This window comes from Leuresthes tenuis, unplaced genomic scaffold (genome assembly GCF_036924035.1).
Source record: "Leuresthes tenuis unplaced genomic scaffold, fLeuTen1.0.hap1 SCAF_1, whole genome shotgun sequence".
NCBI lineage: Eukaryota > Metazoa > Chordata > Actinopteri > Atheriniformes > Atherinopsidae > Leuresthes > Leuresthes tenuis.
In genome coordinates this window covers 7910565-7930379 of record NW_027325355.1, presented here as the reverse complement: position 1 = coordinate 7930379, position 19815 = coordinate 7910565, and the positions used below count along the sequence as shown (strand labels likewise).

At 40.9% G+C, this 19815-nt stretch overlaps 2 protein-coding genes across 2 annotated transcripts in view; one reads left to right on the top strand and one right to left on the bottom strand.

The window, feature by feature from the left end:
- LOC140294994 (protein NLRC3-like) overlaps window positions 1-19815 on the bottom strand; it is a 334914-nt gene that overhangs the window by 280852 nt on the left and 34247 nt on the right. The gene's annotated exons all lie outside the window — the stretch shown is intronic.
- Window positions 1743-19815, top strand: part of LOC140291582 (NLR family CARD domain-containing protein 3-like) — a 531700-nt gene continuing 513627 nt past the window's right edge. The window contains exons 1-10 of the mRNA XM_072379427.1: window positions 1743-1825; window positions 4481-4550; window positions 4649-4747; window positions 5580-5687; window positions 5772-5873; window positions 6908-6978; window positions 7627-7911; window positions 8858-8926; window positions 9929-11723; window positions 13892-14065. Of these exons, the coding sequence (XP_072235528.1) occupies window positions 5620-5687; window positions 5772-5873; window positions 6908-6978; window positions 7627-7911; window positions 8858-8926; window positions 9929-11723; window positions 13892-14065 (2564 nt within the window). The 5' untranslated portion in view covers window positions 1743-1825; window positions 4481-4550; window positions 4649-4747; window positions 5580-5619. The remainder of the gene's footprint in view (window positions 1826-4480; window positions 4551-4648; window positions 4748-5579; window positions 5688-5771; window positions 5874-6907; window positions 6979-7626; window positions 7912-8857; window positions 8927-9928; window positions 11724-13891; window positions 14066-19815) is intronic.

Here is a 19815-nt window from a genome sequence, read left to right as displayed (position 1 = left end):
CTCCATTCTTTATCTGGTTTTACCCAGTCTCTGGTGTTTCCTCACTGCAACTCGCTGACTACAGCACTTCAGTTACCTTTGTTCCAGTATATGTGGCGTGTGTATGTGTGTGTATATATATACATATATATATATATATATATATACATATATATATATATATATATATATATATATATGTGTGTGTGTGTGTGTGTGTGTATGTGTGTGTATATATATACATATATATATATATATATATATATATGTGTGTGTATGTGTGTGCATATGTATGTTGGTGTATAATATGGCCTTGGGTTTCATTTTGTTTTATTTGCTTTTATCTTGTAAAGCACTTTGTGCTACATTTTATCTTGTATGAAAAGTGCGATATAAATAAAGTCTGATTGAATGATTGATTGATTCTCTCCAACCATCTTTGTCCCAACCATTGCATCTGTAGTGTTCAGTACATCTCCAGCATCAGGTCCACTGTGTCCGTTCTGCTCGTCTTCTGCAGACGGTGCTTTTTCGTGGCTGGAAACCATCCAGTAAGTCAGGATTCTGCAGGAACCACTGGAAGAGTTTCACTTCCTCCTATAGTTGAACGCTTCTGTGTTCATTAAACTGACATCATGCAGTTTCTCTATTCACCAACAGAGGGAGACAAATCTCTATCAATGCAGAGTCCCGCTCAGTATTACTGACAAAACTTTAAAAAGCTACTGAGAGGACACATTTAAATCAATACCATACAAAGAAGTTATTTCTATATTTGAACCAGGTTTCCACCTCCTTAAAGTAATCCTAAGAGCTCACATCCTTTGGCCTAAAAGGCCTCTAGCAAAGAGCGAGATAAGACCAGAGTCAGCCACTCTCGAGATAAAGTGCCTTATGAGCTGCTGAAGTAAATAAGTTTATATTAGTTTTTCTTTTGGTCAGAGGCTCTGGTGCTCTAGAGCTACACCAACTGTTTCTGAATGTTAGATGCAACACCTTTAAAATCTATTTTATCTTCATGCAAACAGCTAATCTCAACTGTCCTGTAGTTCATAATGACAGATCTCCATTTATTCCCATCTCTTTTGCTGCATTTTTAAAACTTCATTACATTTGTTTTGTTGTTGATATTGAACCACCAAACCAGCCAGCTCAGAAGACACAGTATTAAGCAGCTATCAGAGTGAGTGGAGGATATAAATGAACAAGTGGTTCAATTCCTTACAAGTCAGAACATTCATCTTGAAAATCAGCAAATATCAAACACTCTTGCATGAAAGGATAACAAATCCAAGCCTGCAGTTGTTATTAAGTTTGTGAACAAGAAGCACAAGATTGAAGTGTTGAAACAGACAAAAAAAAACTTAAAGGTGCTGGGGTTTTTGTAAATTAATATTTGAGGAAGAAAAAGGCAGAAATAGGTTGAGAGACACTAAGTTTCTTGATATTATTTTGATAGAATAATAAAGCTGGAGGTAAGCACTCATTTTTAATACTAACTGTGCTTTTATACTTTTTTCATTAATTCGAGGAATTGACATTGAGAGATTAACATGAAGAGACAGAACAATAAAGAGATGGAAATGGAAAGTTGGTCTAACGGGAAACTTTTTCTAGAAACATGTTTTACAGTTGAACAGTTTCACAGCTGTGTAAAGTCATCCAGATGTTAACATTTCCCCTCCATAGTTAAACAGAGTTAAACTTTAAACTGAACTGGTTAGGATGTTCATTTCCGGCAAAACGCCTCTCTGGGTGTGTCTTTCAGAGTTTAGTTTCACTTTCCACTAAACCTCCATCTTTTTGTGACGCAGATTATTTGCTCCGTGAAATTCTCCGTCTGAAGGTAACGGAAACTATTTTTAATGTTTGACTATAATATCTGCTGTTGGCAGCTTAGTTCAAGTAGAAACAAACACAATCTGCCGCATCGTCCTTTCTGTTGATTCACTGCTGTCTCTGTGAAACTGTAACTGTGAAACTGTAACTGTGAAACTGTAACTGTGAAACTGTAACTGTGGGACCAGCGCCGTGTAGAACATGTCCGCCTTTTTGTGTTACTTTGTGAGAACAATATCTGGCAGCAGACTAGAATGAGGGTCAAGGCTTAAACACGGAGTCGATATAGCTCCCATTTCTGACGATCGACGGCATTTCTTCCTGCCTGAATCAGCCTGTTCCTGAGGCGGAGATGAGTCTCTGCTCTCCCGCTGTCTGAGCCTCTGAAAGCGGCCTGAGCTGAGACAGCAGCAGCTCAAATCGAGGTAGTGACAGTTAAAAACAGCCTTTCCGGTGGCAACCTGAACCGCCACAGTGTGCCAGTTAAGAACTATACTGATAACCCATTTGCGGCTAATCAGCTTTCCACAGACAGCGGCAGCAGGCTGCGGGTGGGGTGAAATTGGTTTTATATTCGACATTCGCCCATTTTCCGGCGCAGTAACTGTAATTGCATCACGAAAACCGCACCAATTACCCTCAGGGTGGTATTATTTTGTACATAAAGCTAATAGTAACATTTCACAGGCTTTACCAACTGTAACGAAGTCTGGCGAAAGTTCAGAGTAACCGCTGAATATCCTTCTCAGTGCCCTAATTCAGCCTGAGCGCTTAGAGACCGTCAAAAAAGTGCAACGTCTTTTTTTTCTCACTAGAGATTCATGCAATGAACACCAAACCACTTCTGATGTGTTTGTGAACTCACTATAAAGCTTTCACAGTCATTTAGTTTCCAGAAAAAACCCTTTTAGGTAGAATATGTACTCAGGGTGCATATTTTATTCTATTTTTAATAACTTACTGGTTTTTCGACATATCAACACCAAGCCACTTCTGATTTGTTCTTGATATTAATATGAAATATTAATATTAAATCCCCTCCGAATGGGAAATGTGGCGTTTGGAAGATCGCTTGCCGGTGTCGCTCGGGGGCCTGAAAAATAAATAATAAAAATAAAGGATGTGGGAACTACGCAATGAGTTCATGAACACATCAGAAGTGGTTTGGTGTTGATATCTATAAAAACAAGAGTTATTACAAAATAAAAGCCTTGAATTCGAATGAATTCAAATTCATTAAAACCTTTTTGAAAGAAAATTAAAAGCTTTCCTTGATAATAAAAGGTGTGGAACTACACAATTATAGTTACAACTTGGGAAAAATAGGCGAATGTCGAGTATAAAACCAATTTCACCCCGCTGTCAAAGCGACGGCTGTGGCAACTCATGTTGCCACCGGAAGTGCCGTTGTTGGTTGGCACGATCTGATCTTGCTGTGGCTCTCCTCACACCCCCCCCCAAAAAAAAGATTGCAACAAAGTCACACCCTGTCATCAGTTAAACACATTGATAATGAAACACATTTTACTGAAATAAATAATAAAAATACAATATAGATAATGTAACATATTAGTGATAATGGTGTAATTAAAACAAATGTTACAATAAAAAATATCATTAACAATGCAAAGTATTGAAAACAGGCACAAAATCATAAATATGATCATTTATAGATTAGCTGACAGATTCTACAACACAAGGGACTGTTACATGCATGTATTTCATTCATAATGAAAAGAATTAGACAATAAATAATATTTCTTTCACAAGTTCTTACACAATATTGGCATTAAGATCCCATTTCCTAATATTTATCATATAGATATACACATATTTTTAAGGAGTTGGTTTCAGTTTTAAATTCTTGAAAAGATGGGAAGGATTTGGAGAACCTGGCTTTGTGTTTTCTCAGTAAACCTGAAGGATTAGCAATGAGTTTAGTTTCAGAGTTTTATGTCCACAGTCTTTCTGCAGCAGAGGACATGAAACCAACATCGAGCTGCTTTGGATTTTAGATCATTTGTTTCTGATTTTGGCTCTTTTCTGAGCAGGAACCCTGCATACTAACCTTCAGGGACGATCTTTAGGCATCCACTGTAAAAATGGTCTCTAAAACCACGTTTCAGTCCATTTCTACACGCCTGTCCACTGTAAGTTTAAAAAAGCAGATGGAAAGTTAATTTTTAACAGATTCTAAGATTGTGGGAAGTCTTTGTGAAGGATTTATCCCCCTATAACACCCACTGAGCAGAAGTCCAGCTGAATGCATCTGACAGTGCTGTAATAGGTTAACTACAGACCAAAGAGGGTCAGACTTAGCAAAGAATCATATTTCAGAACAGCACTGGCTTGTTGATTGGCAGATACAGTCACTGCAGAACTTTATCTGAGCTTTTCTAGGATTTGTAGCTTTTACCTGAGCAAAGAGCATCCACTGTAAGCCCAACCCGCAGTGTGCTGAATTCTGGCTGTTAGCACAGCATCTGGCTCAGTTTCTGAGTGTTTGTCTGGTTCTGTAACTTCATGTGTTGGAAGCAATAAGCTACATTTACTCTACTTAAAGAACTTTAGCTTTCCTCAACAATTTTCATGTTTCAACTTTACATTTCTTCCTTTTCAGAGGAGATCAGTGAATCTTTTATTGCTCTGCATCTCTTCACAGAAACGCTTGTTAAGGCATCACAGAAACTTATTGTGACCTTCAGAGACTTGTTGCTGCTGTTCAGCTGAAGGTAAACCTGGATTAGGAACGTTTTCAATTTTAAGTCCTCAGTTAATCAAATTCATGGGCTGGAAAAATGAGTTGAGCTGAGGATGACTTTACACACAGTGATATTATGTTCTGGGAGAGGCCGGACCTGATTGATGCTGCATTCCAGCCTCATCTGCTTTGACTCTCTGATGACAACAGAACGGTTTCCTGTAACCTGTAAGCTGTTTGTTTTTGCTCTGTAATGTTTGGGGAACATGTTCACTTCTTATTTCAGAACAAACTTTGATCACTTTTGAGTTTTAAGACAAATCTGCATGATTATCAGATTATTGATGAACTGGAATCAAACAACACGATGATCAGCTGATGATGTTTGTTTTCTACATGAAGAACTGATCTTCATAGAATGAAACCATCAGCTCCTCCATTACAGTCAGACCCAGCAGCTTCCTGCTGCTTCCTGTGTCACCTTTCAGAATAAAATAACATGACTGTCAGTTAAATGTGTCTGACTGTAGTCAGTTATGAAGCTGTGTGCAGCTCTGATGGAACATATAATCCACTAATATTGTCTAATGATGAAATTAAGTAGATTCAGATGTTCTGTCTACTTTATGGGTCAGTTTGTGATGTTTTATTCAGATTTTTCCTTTGTATGGGAGTAATAATCCTTCATTTTTGTTTCTTTTTGTTTGTTGAATTCAACTAAAAGTTAAAAAGTTTCATTCAAGTTTTTATCAGGGACATTTTATTTGTACTTTTAAACATAAGATGGAACCTGCAGACAAAGATGGAACCTTCCCATGGTAGAATGTTCTATTATTAACAGTATATTAGTCAGTTTCTGGTTCAGACATTAAATCAGCTGATCTCCGTCCTGTTTCATGTCAGTAAATGTACGTAATGGTCCATCATCATCATGAGTGTGCTGGGTGGTAGCTCCATGCCGGACTGATGGAGGTACAGCAGCTGCTCTTTTTACAGCCCAAATGATGGAGAGGAGGATTGGAGTTGATGTGCAGATGAATGATTTGTGTTCCCTCTGCAGATGGTAGAAAGTGTGTGTGAGCTGATGTGAATTCAGCAGCATGGATCAGTGTGAGGACACTAAAACCACTCTGTGTGGAGAACATGAGAGCCAGAGCAAAGCTCAGAGGTGAGATGACCATCTCTAACTGTCCATGACTCTTCTCCATGTCAGAGCTCAGCACTCACATCACCAAACCACCTTTATTCACAGGAACCAACCAGAACCTGAACCAAGCTGTGTGTCCATGAAGAGCGATCTGTCAATGGGTCGCGAGGGTGACTTCAAATCAGACCAACATCCATCCTTTCAGAGGTGAGCTGAGTGTAAATGTTGTAACAGAGTAAAATGTAGCAGAGTCAGTTTGAACAGTTTTTATTCCAACATGTGTTTAATGTGAGCTCAGCTCTGTTTCACATCCATTTCTATGTTCATATGTGAAGCGGTGTGTGTTGGATGTTTTCCACAAACCTCTGCATGTTCAGTCTCATCTGAGGAGAATTAAAATGTCCTGTATTTATTGTACCTATCTCATGTATTTATTACATCGCTTATATTAATAAAAAACAAATGTAGGACATAAATAAAATAAACTGCAAAGTGGAACTGTTGCTGGTATTTTTGTGGCAGTATTAGGTCACATTTGTTGGACAGCACTGTCACACATTGAGTGGTGTCGCCGGCCGTCGACAAGTATGAGGGGAATGATTGATCTACCCATCATTCCTGTTAGCGAGAAAAGTAAACAAGACAAACGTCGTAATGGCATCAAAAATAAGTTATATTAGTGGAAAAGCAGGAGAAAAAGAAAATGGAGGAAGAAAAACGCTCTAAGGATAAAGTTAAGGCATGTGTTGGTGATGTGGGCAGGACAGCTGGAGGAGTAACATTTTGTTTGTTTATTTGTCCTGCTAGCTAGCTTCGGATAAATGTTATGTACCTGGCTAGGATTTGTTCATTACAAACTCAGCTTTAGTGTTTGCTTCATGAAAGTTTGCTTATATAAAATGAATATGTCACATATGTCACAGACAATAGTCTGTCCTGCCATTGGACTGACTGACTGACTCCAGACTAGCAGGGAGGGAGGGCCTGTTGTTGTTGTCCTGCTCTGTTGTTGTTCAGTTGTCTCGACTTAAAACTATTGACGTTATTTTATCATTATTTAGGATTAATTTACTAAGTTTGGTGTGTTATTTATAGGCCTATAGGCCTATTTATACTCAGATTGGCTTCATGGTGAAATATTTGAAAACTTCTTCACACACTCTTGTTACATACTTAGTAATTTAGTTTTGCATCAGTTTTTTTAGTTTTTGTTGCATTATAGAGACCTTTTTTTTCTTTAGAGCAAAGATGGAGACACTTGTGGAGCACCTGGAGGGCCCTCCAACCCAGGCAGCTCCACCACCTTCAGCAGGTAGGAGTCCAACAGGTTCTGCATGGAGACATCAGTGAGGCAGAGACACATGATGCTCAAACTGACCAAATCACAGCCCTGCTTGTTTCTTTGTGGGTCCTTAAGCCTTCAGTTAGCAGTAACTGTTAATCTGGTTGAATATAGAACAAACCATTTCTGATCAAGATATCTTTGTTCTGAAACATGGACAACAGCTATGACTCTGAGAGTCTGGAAGGTTCATAAAACCAAATCCAACCAAATTTACCCCAATTTTTGGAATACTTTGATGTTCAGCCTTTTATATCATGATCATATTGTTTACATTAACACTCTGGTCCCATTTGCTCACTTGGTTTGAGTGTGTGGTATTAGGAAGAAACACTTCTTGGGAAATCTTCCACACAGACCGAGCTCCTCTTCCCTCAGCCTCACAGGTATATGATATCCCCTTATCAACAAAAGCATGATGAAAGCTATGTTCATGACATCATTCATCACTGACTGTCTCTCTGGGCTCCTGCTTCCAATTATCCAGCACTTTACTGTGTCAGCTTTCAAAATGTACATGAACCCCTGAAGTATTCATGATTAATTATTTTTTACATTTCAAGAATTTACTGAAAAGACCAAAGTTTATGTGAGATTCATGTCTATGACATCTTGCAGAGAGCGAACTCAAAAGAATACGAATGGAGTTTGTGACGAGGGTCCCAGCAGAAATCCTCAAGCAGCTGCTTGATGCCCTCTTAGCAGATGGTGTCTTCAGTGATTTGGAGAAAGAAGCAATAATCGAGAAGAACCAGAACAGAGCAGATAAGGCACGAAGACTCATCGATGATGTAAGAAGAAAAGGAGAGGAAGCCTGCAGGAAGATGATGGAACATCTTCAAAAATTAGATCGTACACTTTCCTCTCAGCTGTGTTTGTTATCTGGCCCATCAGCACAAGAAGGTAAGGCCACATATTTCTGTAATAAGGGCTTATATCTTTATATTCAGTTGTATTGACAAGATTAGTCTTTTGGACTAATAATTGAAACTTCTCTTAAAGAGCTGACATCCATGAGGGTCCTTTAAGACCAAGTGTGACATGTGCTTAGCCTGAGTTCAGCACACTGGAGGCAAAGTACAGAGCATAATAGACACATTATTTTGTTGTTGGCAGGCAGGAAGCTATTGGTTGGTATGTGTTGTAGGCTATATGCAGTCAATAAGGAGGGTTAATCTGTCCTGTTCCCATTCATGTTGCAATGCACCCCTGCCCTGACAGTGATTCTGTGGGTGCAGGAGGGATCTTTGCTAATAATTCACCCACACAACCAGCTTGTCCTCCAGTTTTGCCTTGACTTGCACTTTTCACAGTGACAAAACATAATTGCACAATGCAAGCCGTTGAAGTGAATGGGTTACAGAGTGAAGTGGTGGGATTGTCTTATGACGTCTGAGAAGGCCATTAGTAGGGGAGCAGTGTCATTTTTACAGACTTAAACCAACACCAATTCAGATCCTGCTGGAAACCATGGAGGATTTGGGAGAACAGGAGCTAAAACATTTCCACTGGTACCTTCAGAATCCTGAGTTACTGGATGTATTTGAAGCCATCAGAAAGTATCGTCTGGAGAAAGCAGAAAGACTGGATACAGTGGATGTGATGGTTGAGATGTATACCATTGAACATGTTACATTTTAAACAAGATCAAGATGAATAAAGGTTAGTCAGAGGAAGAACAAAGTATTAAAAAGTATGTGTGGAGCACACAGACGATGTTTTACAGCATGTATCAAACACTAAAAGCTTTACTTTGAAAGTTCAAACTTTGCGGCTCGTTGATTCCACACAGTTGTTATGTGAGGAGGAATTCTTTATGATTGATTTCAGATTAACTTTCCTCCAACAGGACAAGCATCACAGAATGTGTTGGACCTGTCGGCTGGAGCAGCTACATCAGCTTCATCAGCATCAACAGGTATGTGATGTCGGCAACTCAGAAAAACAAGAAGCCAATCTGATGAGTTACAATAGAGGAAGAGCCTCTGCTCTGTGTTATTTGTGCAGATATGGCATGACCACTGTTGAAATGGAATGGAATCACTTGAACTATATTCCTGTCAGAGAAAAGTGTGAACAGGACAGAAATGATTCAACACAAGATGGCCTCTCAGAAACATTGTGTGTTCTGCAGTGACTCTTCCATCTAAGGCCACAGATGGAAGCAAACAGCACTTTCAGATGCTCTCACTGTATGGGTCAAAGCTTCAGATTTCACTTTAACTCACTTGTAACTTGTGGTATCATGTGATAAATGAAGGTGATGTACACATTTTATCGTTGTTTCCACAGAGTTCACTTTCTTTTAATTGTTCCCACCTACAGGGCGTTTGAATGATTCTATATGAACTTGAACATTAAGATTTAATTTGTGTAATATCAGTGAAGAATAAACACATTCTTTCATTCCCCGAACTGATAAAACATTATGAGATTAATCTGAAATGATGAAACAGCAGCTTCATTTGCAGTAAATTCAATTCAATTCAATTCAATTCAATTTTATTTATATAGCGCCAGATTACAACAATTGTCATCTCAAGGCACTTAAGTAATATAGTCCAATTCAAGCCAATTGGAATTCAATTCATTGTAATCATAATCCAATTAATTCATATAGAGCTAATTCAAAAAATTAATATCCTAGCTAAGGAAACCAACAGATTGCACCGAAAGTTGTCTTCAGTCCAATCTCCCGTCCTGAGCGTGCCTGTGGCAACTGTGGAAAGGAACGACTCCCTTTTAACAGGAAGAAACCTCTGGCAGAACCAGAACCAGATAAATAAGACAAACATTTGAAAGAGGCACATTACAGTCACAAAACACATGAACTCCTTACATGGAGTTTGATGACTTATTTTTGACACGATAAACTGCTTAATGACAGAAAAATAATTGTATGTGTTTTTCTGTCTTTCAGAGGCTCTTCACAGGTGTCAGCCTAAACTTAAATCTGCTCTGAAGAAGAAGTTCCAGTGTGTGTTTGAGGGGATTTCTAAAGCAGGAAACCCAACCCTTCTGAATCAGATCTACACAGAGCTCTACATCACAGAGGGAGGGACTGGAGAGGTCAATGATGAACATGAGGTCAGACAGATTGAAACAGCATCCAGGAAAGCAGGCAGAGCAGAAACAACCATCAGACAAGAAGACATCTTTAAACTCCCACCTGGAAGAGATGAACCAATCAGAACAGTGATGACAAAGGGAGTGGCTGGCATTGGGAAAACAGTCTTAACACAGAAGTTCACTCTGGACTGGGCTGAAGGCAAAGCCAACCAGGACATCCAGTTCATGTTTCCATTCACTTTCAGAGAGCTGAATGTGCTGAAAGAGAAAAAGTTCAGCTTGGTGGAACTTGTTCATAAATTCTTTAATGAAGCCAAAGAAGCAGGAATCTGCAGCTTTGAAGAGTTCCAGGTTGTGTTCATCTTTGACGGTCTGGATGAGTGTCGACTTCCTCTGGACTTCCACAACAAGGAGCCCCTGACTGATGTTACAGAGTCCACCTCAGTGGATGTGCTGCTGACAAACCTCATCAGGGGGAAACTGCTTCCCTCTGCTCGCCTCTGGATAACCACACGACCTGCAGCAGCCAATCAAATCCCTCCTGACTGTGTTGACATGGTGACAGAGGTCAGAGGGTTCACTGACCCACAGAAGGAGGAGTACTTCAGAAAGAGATTCAGAGATGAGGAGCAGGCCAGCAGGACCATCTCCCACATCCAGACATCACGAACCCTCCACATCATGTGCCACATCCCAGTCTTCTGCTGGATCACTGCTACAGTTCTGGAGGATGTGTTGAAAACCAGAGAGGGAGGAGAGCTGCCCAAGACCCTGACTGAGATGTACATCCACTTCCTGGTGGTTCAGGCCAAAGTGAAGAAGGTCAAGTATGATGGAGGAGCTGAGACAGATCCACACTGGAGTCCAGAGAGCAGGAAGATGATTGAGTCTCTGGGAAAACTGGCTTTTGAGCAGCTGCAAAAAGGAAACCTGATCTTCTATGAATCAGACCTGACAGAGTGTGGCATCGATATCTCAGCAGCCTCAGTGTACTCAGGAGTGTTCACACAGATATTTAAAGAGGAGAGAGGGCTGTACCAGGAGAAGGTGTTCTGCTTCATCCATCTGAGTGTTCAGGAGTTTCTGGCTGCTCTTCATGTCCATCTGACCTTCATCAACTCTGGAGTCAACCTGATGGAGCAGCAAACAACCCACTGGTGGCCTAAATGGTTCAATGAACCATATGTAAAACATCTCCATCAGAGTGCTGTGAACAAGGCCTTACAGAGTCCAAATGGACACCTGGACCTGTTCCTCCGCTTCCTCCTGGGTCTTTCCCTGCAGACCAATCAGAGTCTCCTACGTGATCTGCTGACACAGACAGGAAGTAGCTCACAGACCAATCAGGAAACAGTTGATTACATCAAGAAGAAGATCAGTGAGAGTCTGTCTGCAGAGAGAAGCATCAATCTGTTCCACTGTCTGAATGAACTGAATGATCGTTCTCTAGTGGAGCAGATCCAACAGTCCCTGAGTTCAGGAAGTCTCTCCACAGATAAACTGTCTCCTGCTCAGTGGTCAGCTCTGGTCTTCATCTTACTGTCATCAGGAAAAGATCTGGATGTGTTTGACCTGAAGAAATACTCTGCTTCAGAGGAGGCTCTTCTGAGGCTGCTGCCAGTGGTCAAAGCCTCCAACAAAGTGCTGTGAGTACAAACATAGATACATTTCTTTTTAAATACATTCTATACTTATTAACTGGAAAAAAACAGCAGAATCAGCATTAAACTCAGTTTCAAATTAACTTTAGTTTATCTACAGTGTCAGTTCACAACAAAATATCATCTTACAAGTGATATGAGATGATACTTTGTTGGAAATAGAAACTCAGCAGTTCTTCTGAGGAAGAACATGGTGACAATTATTTTTCAATTTTAGAGTCAATTTGTTTCATTGATTAATTAAAGGAGTTTATTTGCTCCCATATCATTAGTTAGTTACTTCGTGTCACGGCCCTTTGGGTGTCTTTCGGGGCCTTGTGTGGGTATGTTTCTTTATCTCCCCTCAGATCCTGAGCTGACTGGAGCACTGGGCTCTGATTAGTGCAACTCAGTGCAACGTCGTTCTGTGAGGTAGTGATTAAAAGCTCTGTCCCTGTCCCTTTGGGAGAGGCTTGCTCCTTGAGGACAGCAGCGTATATTGGGTTCTGTTGGCATTACCTTTTGGTTTTGAAGTTTTGCACCATACAACACACTGACAGCACATTTTCCATGTACAACATCACTGCAACTAATTGCCACTCCTCACAGTTACTCTTTTGTTGCATATTCAGTTTAGTTTTGGACTTGGATTACTTTAATAAATAAAATACTTGTTTTGTAAACCTTAAAACCGTGTGCTTCCTCCTTTTTGATGTGGCCTTTGAGCCAGGTCGTGTCACCTGACTTCAATCAGGTGTCTAAGTGATTTTTTTTTATAAACAGATGCCTGTAGATGACTACAATCAGGATCTCCAAACTGCTCACCAAGTCTGAGTCCAAATGTTAAAATGGCATAAAAAAAGGATATTTTACAGCATTTTATTGACTAAATTTAGAAGCTCTCCAAAAACAGCTCCACACAGTCCACAGAAATGTTGCTGTTTTTCTCTGATATTTCCTCCCCAGACTCCTCAGAGTCATGATGACTGCATGTTTTCAGTATGTCTGGAAAATGAACAAGAATACTCAGGAATACTGTCTGAAATTCAAAAGCAGAGGACATTTAATTATCCTGCAGAAAGGGAACATTTACATACAGAAGCTGTGATGCAAATGTTCAAAGATACAGAGTTCTCAGGAGGCTTTTATAGGGTAGAGAAGACGGATGCTTGCGTCTATGCATGAGACATTTCCTTCTGTCCTGCAGGGAGCAGATAGTGGTGTTGATACCGCCAAGGTAGGTGACCTCTGAGTGCAGCTATTAATCTCATGCATACGTCAACATAAGCTGTTACACAGAAGCAGAAATGATTATGTGGGCATAAAGGATCAGAATATTTCTATCACAGAACATCCTGAAGTGTAGATTTAGTTTTGCTGTCTGTTTTGTCTGTTTTGAACACGAGAAACTCTAACAAATGAATAAATAAATAACCAAAGTGCAGTTTAAGTCTTTTAAATGTACTTTTCTGTGGGAACTTTTCAAAGTGAGTCGATGTAAGAGAAAAACAAGTTGTCCTTTATGTATTGATTTCTTGGAAGAAATGTGTGTCAGTCCTACAGAAAGCATGGCAGCCTGCAGAGTGACAGACAAAGGCTGCAGCTACAGAGCCCTTTTCAGCTAGGGTTAGAGTGAAGTTACATGAAGTATTTCCACATACTATGCTGGAGTTTAAAGCTTTATTGAGTGAACAAGGGGATCAAAAAGACAAGATACACCTGAGGAATTTAGGGCAGAAGGCTCAAAAGAGCCAATCCTTGCTGGATGATGACACTCGACTTTGCATGAAGGAGGGAGGTTGAGTGAGTTCTCCAGAGGCCGAGGGCCTTAACAGCCACATTTGTTCATATGAGCTGATGAAGATAACACAGTGGTGCCGGCAAAACAGCTGACTGTTAGTGTGAGAAGATGCTTTGCTCCCATGGTGTTCTTTGCTGAGCTGAGATCATCACTAACAAAACAGGATGAGCCAAATAACAGCAGAAGATACATCTTTTATTTTCTCCATCTACTGAGCTAAGACAGCACTTGTAGACATTTTCCATCACTTTAATGTAATTAACAAATAAACTGAAACAAACAGTGAAACAGAATTCTTCCACTAATCAAATATGAATGTAGTTTGATTGATCAATGGATCAAGTTATTTCCTTCCATCTCATTTCCTCCTCAGACTGAGTGGCTGTAGCCTCTCAGAGAGAAGCTGTGAAGCTCTGTCCTCAGTTCTCAGCTCCCAGTCCTGCACTCTGACAGAACTGGGCCTGAGTAACAACAACCTGCAGGATTCAGGCGTGAAGCAGCTTTCTGTTGGACTGAAGAGTCAAAACTGCAGACTGGAAACACTCAGGTAAGGATTCATGAACTTTTCAGCTGAGAGCTGATATAATTCTGGCTTAAATGGATGAAAAAACAGCTTCCAGGTATCTTGATCAATGAAAGAGGTTGATCTGTTCTGCCTTTTTATTATCTGGCTTAAATAACTCTGATAATGAAGAGAATGAAATATAACACACAGTTTAAAGAAATACCAAAGTGCTCTTTTACTTTAACTCCTTTCCATTTCTGTAGATTTGTCCTAAAACACAGATCCATTACATACCCAAAGTAAATTAATTTACAGAAACATGAGCTGTTTTTTCCTCTAAATGTGAACATCAAACCTCCTTTAAATGTGGACACACTGCACTGGAACAAAGTTATGATATCTGTATGTTTATTGCACTGAAACGTCTCTTTGATCCAATCTCCCGTCCTGAGCGTGCATGAGGCGACTGTGTAGAGAAAAACTTCCTTTTAACAGGAAGAAACCTCCATCAGAACCAAAACCAGGAAGGGCAGCCATCTGCCTCGACCAGCTGGGGGACAACAAGCACCATAACACCAGGCCAGAGATACCTGCTGAGAAAGAGAAACACAAGTTAATGACAACAATAATGTCATATGAACATGGAGAGAAAAGAGAGCAGAGGGAGGAGAGGTGCATCATGGGAGGTCCCCCAGCAGTCTGGGCCTATAGCAGCATAACTATGGGATGTTTCAGGGTCACCTGAGCCATCCCTAACTATAAGCTTTATCACAAAGGAAAGTTTTAAGCCTAATCTTAAAGGTAGAGAGGGTGTCTTCTTCCTGAAGCCAAGCTGGCAACTGGTACCACAGAGAGGGCCCTGATAACTGAAGGCTCTGCCTCCCATTCTACTTTTTGAAACCCTGGGAACCACAAGTAAACCTGCAGTCTGAGAGAAAGTGCTCTGTTGGGAAAATATCCAACTATGAGATGTTTCTCACTCAGCCCACAGAGTTGCAGCATCAGACAGACTTCAGTCAGTAACTGGATTCTGCTCCTCTGCATGTGAACAGTTACCAGGATGGTGTTCCAGTTAAATGGTCCAGTCAGTCTGCGAGCAAAGCTCCACTCAAATGTGCACGTAACTGTGCTGACTGATACAGTTGCAGAGTCAGCAGAATATCTGTGGAGATGACAGGACTCTGGGGTGTACTGGAAGTCTGAGGTGTGCAGAGTGAAGAGAAACAGTGAGAGTACAGTGAAGAGTGAAATGTTGAAATATTCACAATAATCTAAACATTTGATGACATTCAGCTTCAATTTCAGAGTAGTTCTCTCAGAGTTTCTGTGTTGTTTTGTGTGTCTGCAGCCTGTCAGGCTGTCTGATCACAGAGGAAGGCTGTGCTTTTCTGGCCTTAGCTGTGACCTCCAACCCCTCCCATCTGAGAGAGCTGGACCTGAGCTACAACCATCCAGGAGACTCAGGAGTGAAGCTGCTGATGGCTGCACTGAAGGATCCACACAAACTCAGGTATGGAGAGGCCTGCTTCAGCCACACACAATGTCTGATAGAGGAGGAAGAGCTGGAAACATGTTCTCTGTCCTGCACTCAGCCCTGTGTTTTTGCTTCCTGCTGAGTGTTACATGAACAATCGCACATGTAGGAGCCTTTTTCCTTTGCTCACAGCAGAAACACTGGTTGAACAGAAACAGCAGATATTTGTGGAGGAGGTCTCCAAGGAGAACATCTGCAGGAACAACAGTGAGAAGTGTCTGTTGGTCCTCTGACCCTGGATCAGATACAGAGATGGGTCCAAGACATGTTAGCCTAGCTTAGCTCAAAGATTTATAAAACCCTGTAAATGGAGTCCATGGAGGGGAGAGGGCGGCTGATGATCCTCTTTGCAGTGTTGACCACTTTCTGCAGCATATTCCTGTCTACTTCAGTACAGCTAGCAGACCACACTGAGATGCAGTATGTCCATCCTTTCCATTCCTGTAGATTTGTCCTAAAACACAGATCCATCACATACCCAAAGTAAACTACTTTACAGAAATAAGAGCTGTTTTTTACTCTAAATGTGAGCATCAAACCTCCTTTAAATGTGGACACACTGCACTGGAACAAAGTTATGATATCTGTATGGTTATTTGCTAATGACCCTGACCCTTTTTTAAACGCTTGTGAATTAGACAGATGTGCAGCTTCTGGTTTCCTGCCATTTAACGGGCGACAAAGCCACATAATCTTTTAGTGAATCAGAAGCTGAATATATTTCCCAAACAGACAGAATCCTTCTAAGTGTTACTGGAAGTGAAGAAGACATGTTTGAACACAATGGAAAAATATCATGTTTAAGTTATTTTTATAAACAGATGCCTGTAGATGACTACAATCAGGATCTCCAAGTCCTTGCTGCTCCCCAAGTCTGAGTCCAAATATTAAAATGGCATAAAAAAGGATATTTTACAGCCTTTTGTCAGACTAAATCTAGAAGCTCTCCAAAAACAGCTCCACACAGTCCACAGAAATGTTGCTGTTTTTCTCTGATATTTCCTCCCCAGACTCCTCAGAGTCATGATGACTGCATGTTTTCAGTATGTCTGGAAAACGAATAAGAATACTCAGAATACTGTCTGAAATTCAAAAGCAGAGGACATTTAATTATCCTGCAGCAAGGGAACATTTACATACAGGAGCTGTGATGCAAATGTTCAAAGATACAGAGTTCTCAGGAGGCTTTTATAGGGTAGAGAAGACGGATGCTTGCGTCTATGCATGAGACATTTCCTTCTGTCCTGCAGGGAGCAGATAGTGGTGTTGATACCGCCAAGGCTGTGGGACACTCAGTTCTTAGAGCGGACAGTGGTGATCTCTGAGTGCAGCTATTAATCTCATGCATACGTCAACATAAGCAGTTACACAGAAGCAGAAATGATTATGTGGGCATAAAGGATCAGAATATTTCTATCACAGAACGTCCTGAAGTGTAGATTTAGTTTTGCTGTCTGTTTTGTCTGTTTTGAACACGAGAAACTCTAACAAATGAATAAATAAATAACCAAAGTGCAGTTTAAGTCTTTTAAATGTACTTTTCTGTGGGAACTTTTCAAAGTGAGTCGATGTAAGAGAAAAACAAGTTGTCCTTTATGTATTGATTTCTTGGAAGAAATGTGTGTCAGTCCTACAGAAAGCATGGCAGCCTGCAGAGTGACAGACAAAGGCTGCAGCTACAGAGCCCTTCTCAGCTAGGGTTAGAGGGAAGTTACATGAAGTATTTCCACATGCTAAGCTGGAGTTTAAAGCTTTATTGAGTGAACAAGGGGACCAAAAAGACAAGATAAACCTGAGGAATTTAGGGCAGAAGGCTCAAAAGAGCCAATCCTTGCTGGATGATGACACTCGACTTTGCATGAAGGAGGGAGGTTGAGTGAGTTCTCCAGAGGCCGAGGGCCTTAACAGCCACATTTGTTCATATGAGCTGATGAAGATAACACAGTGGTGCCGGCAAAACAGCTGACTGTTAGTGTGAGAAGATGCTTTGCTCCCATGGTGTTCTTTGCTGAGCTGAGATCATCACTAACAAAACAGGATGAGCCAAATAACAGCAGAAGATACATCTTTTATTTTCTCCATCTACTGAGCTAAGACAGCACTTGTAGACATTTTCCATCACTTTAATGTAATTAACAAATAAACTGAAACAAACAGTGAAACAGAATTCTTCCACTAATCAAATATGAATGTAGTTTGATTGATCAATGGATCAAGTTATTTCCTTCCATCTCATTTCCTCCTCAGACTGAGTGGCTGTAGCCTCTCAGAGAGAAGCTGTGAAGCTCTGTCCTCAGTTCTCAGCTCCCAGTCCTGCACTCTGACAGAACTGGGCCTGAGTAACAACAACCTGCAGGATTCAGGAGTTAAGCAGCTTTCTGTTGGACTGAAGAGTCAAAACTGCAGACTCGTAACACTCAGGTAAGGATTCATGAACTTTTCAGCTGAGAGCTGATATAATTCTGGCTTAAATGGATGAAAAAACAGCTTCCAGGTACCTTGATCAATGAAAGAGGTTGATCTGTTCTGCCTTTTTATTATCTGGCTTAAATAACTCTGATAATGAAGCGAATGAAATATAACACACACAGTTTAAAGAAATACCAAAGTGCTCTTTTATTTTAACTCCTTTCCATTCCTGTAGATTTGTCCTAAAACACAGATCCATCACATACCCAAAGTAAACTACTTTACAGAAACATGAGCTGTTTTTCCTCTAAATGTGAGCATCAAACCTCCTTTAAATGTGGACACACTGCACTGGAACAAAGTTATGATATCTGTATGTTTATTGCACTGAAACTTCACTTTGATCCAATCCCCTGTTCTGAGCGTGCACAAGGCGACTGTGAAAAGAAAAAACTCCCTTTTAACAGGAAGAAACCTCCATCAGAACCAGAACCAGGTAGGGCGGCCATCTGCCTCGACCAGCTGGGGGTTGAGAGGTCAGGAAAGAGGGGACAATAAGCACCATAACACCAGGCCAGAGATATCTGCTGAGAAAGAGAAACACAAGTTAATGACAGCAATGATGTCATATATACATGGAGAGTAAAGAGAGCAGAAGGAGGAGAGGTGCATCATGGGAGGTCCCCCAGCAGACTAAGCCTATAGCAGCATAACTATGAGATGTTTCACAGTCACCTGAGCCATCCCTAACTATAAGCTTTATCACAAAGGAAAGTTTTAAGCCTAATCTTAAAGGTAGAGAGGGTGTCTGCTTCCTGAAGCCAAACTGGCAGCTGGTTCCACAGAGAGGGGCCTGATACCTGAAGGCTCTGCCTCCCATTCTACTTTTAGAAACTCTGGGAACCACAAGTAAACCTGCTGACTGAGAGCAAAGTGCTCTGTTGGGAAAATATTCAACTATGAGATGTTTCTCACTCAGCCCACAGAGTAGCAGCATCAGAAAGACTTCAGTCAGTAACTGGATTCTGCTCCTCTGCATGTGAACAGTTACAAGGATGGTGTTCCAGTTAAATGGTCCAGTCAGTCTGTGCACGTAACTGTGCTGACTGATACAGCTGCAGAGTCAGCAGAATATCTGTGGAGATGACAGGACTCTGGGGTGTACTGGAAGTCTGAGGTGTGCAGAGTGAAGAGAAACAGTGAGAGTACAGTGAAGAGTGAAATGTTGAAATATTCACAATAATCTAAACATTTGATGACGTTCAGCTTCAGTTTCAGAGCAGTTCTCTCAGAGTTTCTGTGTTGTTTTGTGTGTCTGCAGCCTGTCAGGCTGTCTGATCACAGAGGAAGGCTGTGCTTCTCTGGCTGAAGCTGTGACCTCCAACCCCTCCCATCTGAGAGAGCTGGACCTGAGCTACAACCATCCAGGAGACTCAGGAGTGAAGCTTCTGATGGCTGCACTGAAGGATCCACACAAACTCAGGTATGGACAGGCCTGCTGCAGCCACACACAATGTCTGATAGAGGAGGAAGAGCTGGAAACATGTTCTCTGTCCTGCACTCAGCCCTGTGTTTTGCTTCCTGCTGAGTGTTACATGAACAATCACACTGGAACAAAGTTATGATATCTGTACGGTTATTTGCTTTGAGGTGAACCTGACCCTTTTTTGAACGCTTGTGAATTAGACAGATGTGCAGCTTCTGGTTTCCTGCCATTTAACGGGCGACAAAGCCACATAATCTTTTAGTGAATTTGAAGCTGAATATATTTCCCAAACAGACAGAATCCTTCTAAGTGTTACTGGAAGTGAAGAAGACATGTTTGAACACAATGGAAAAATATCATGTT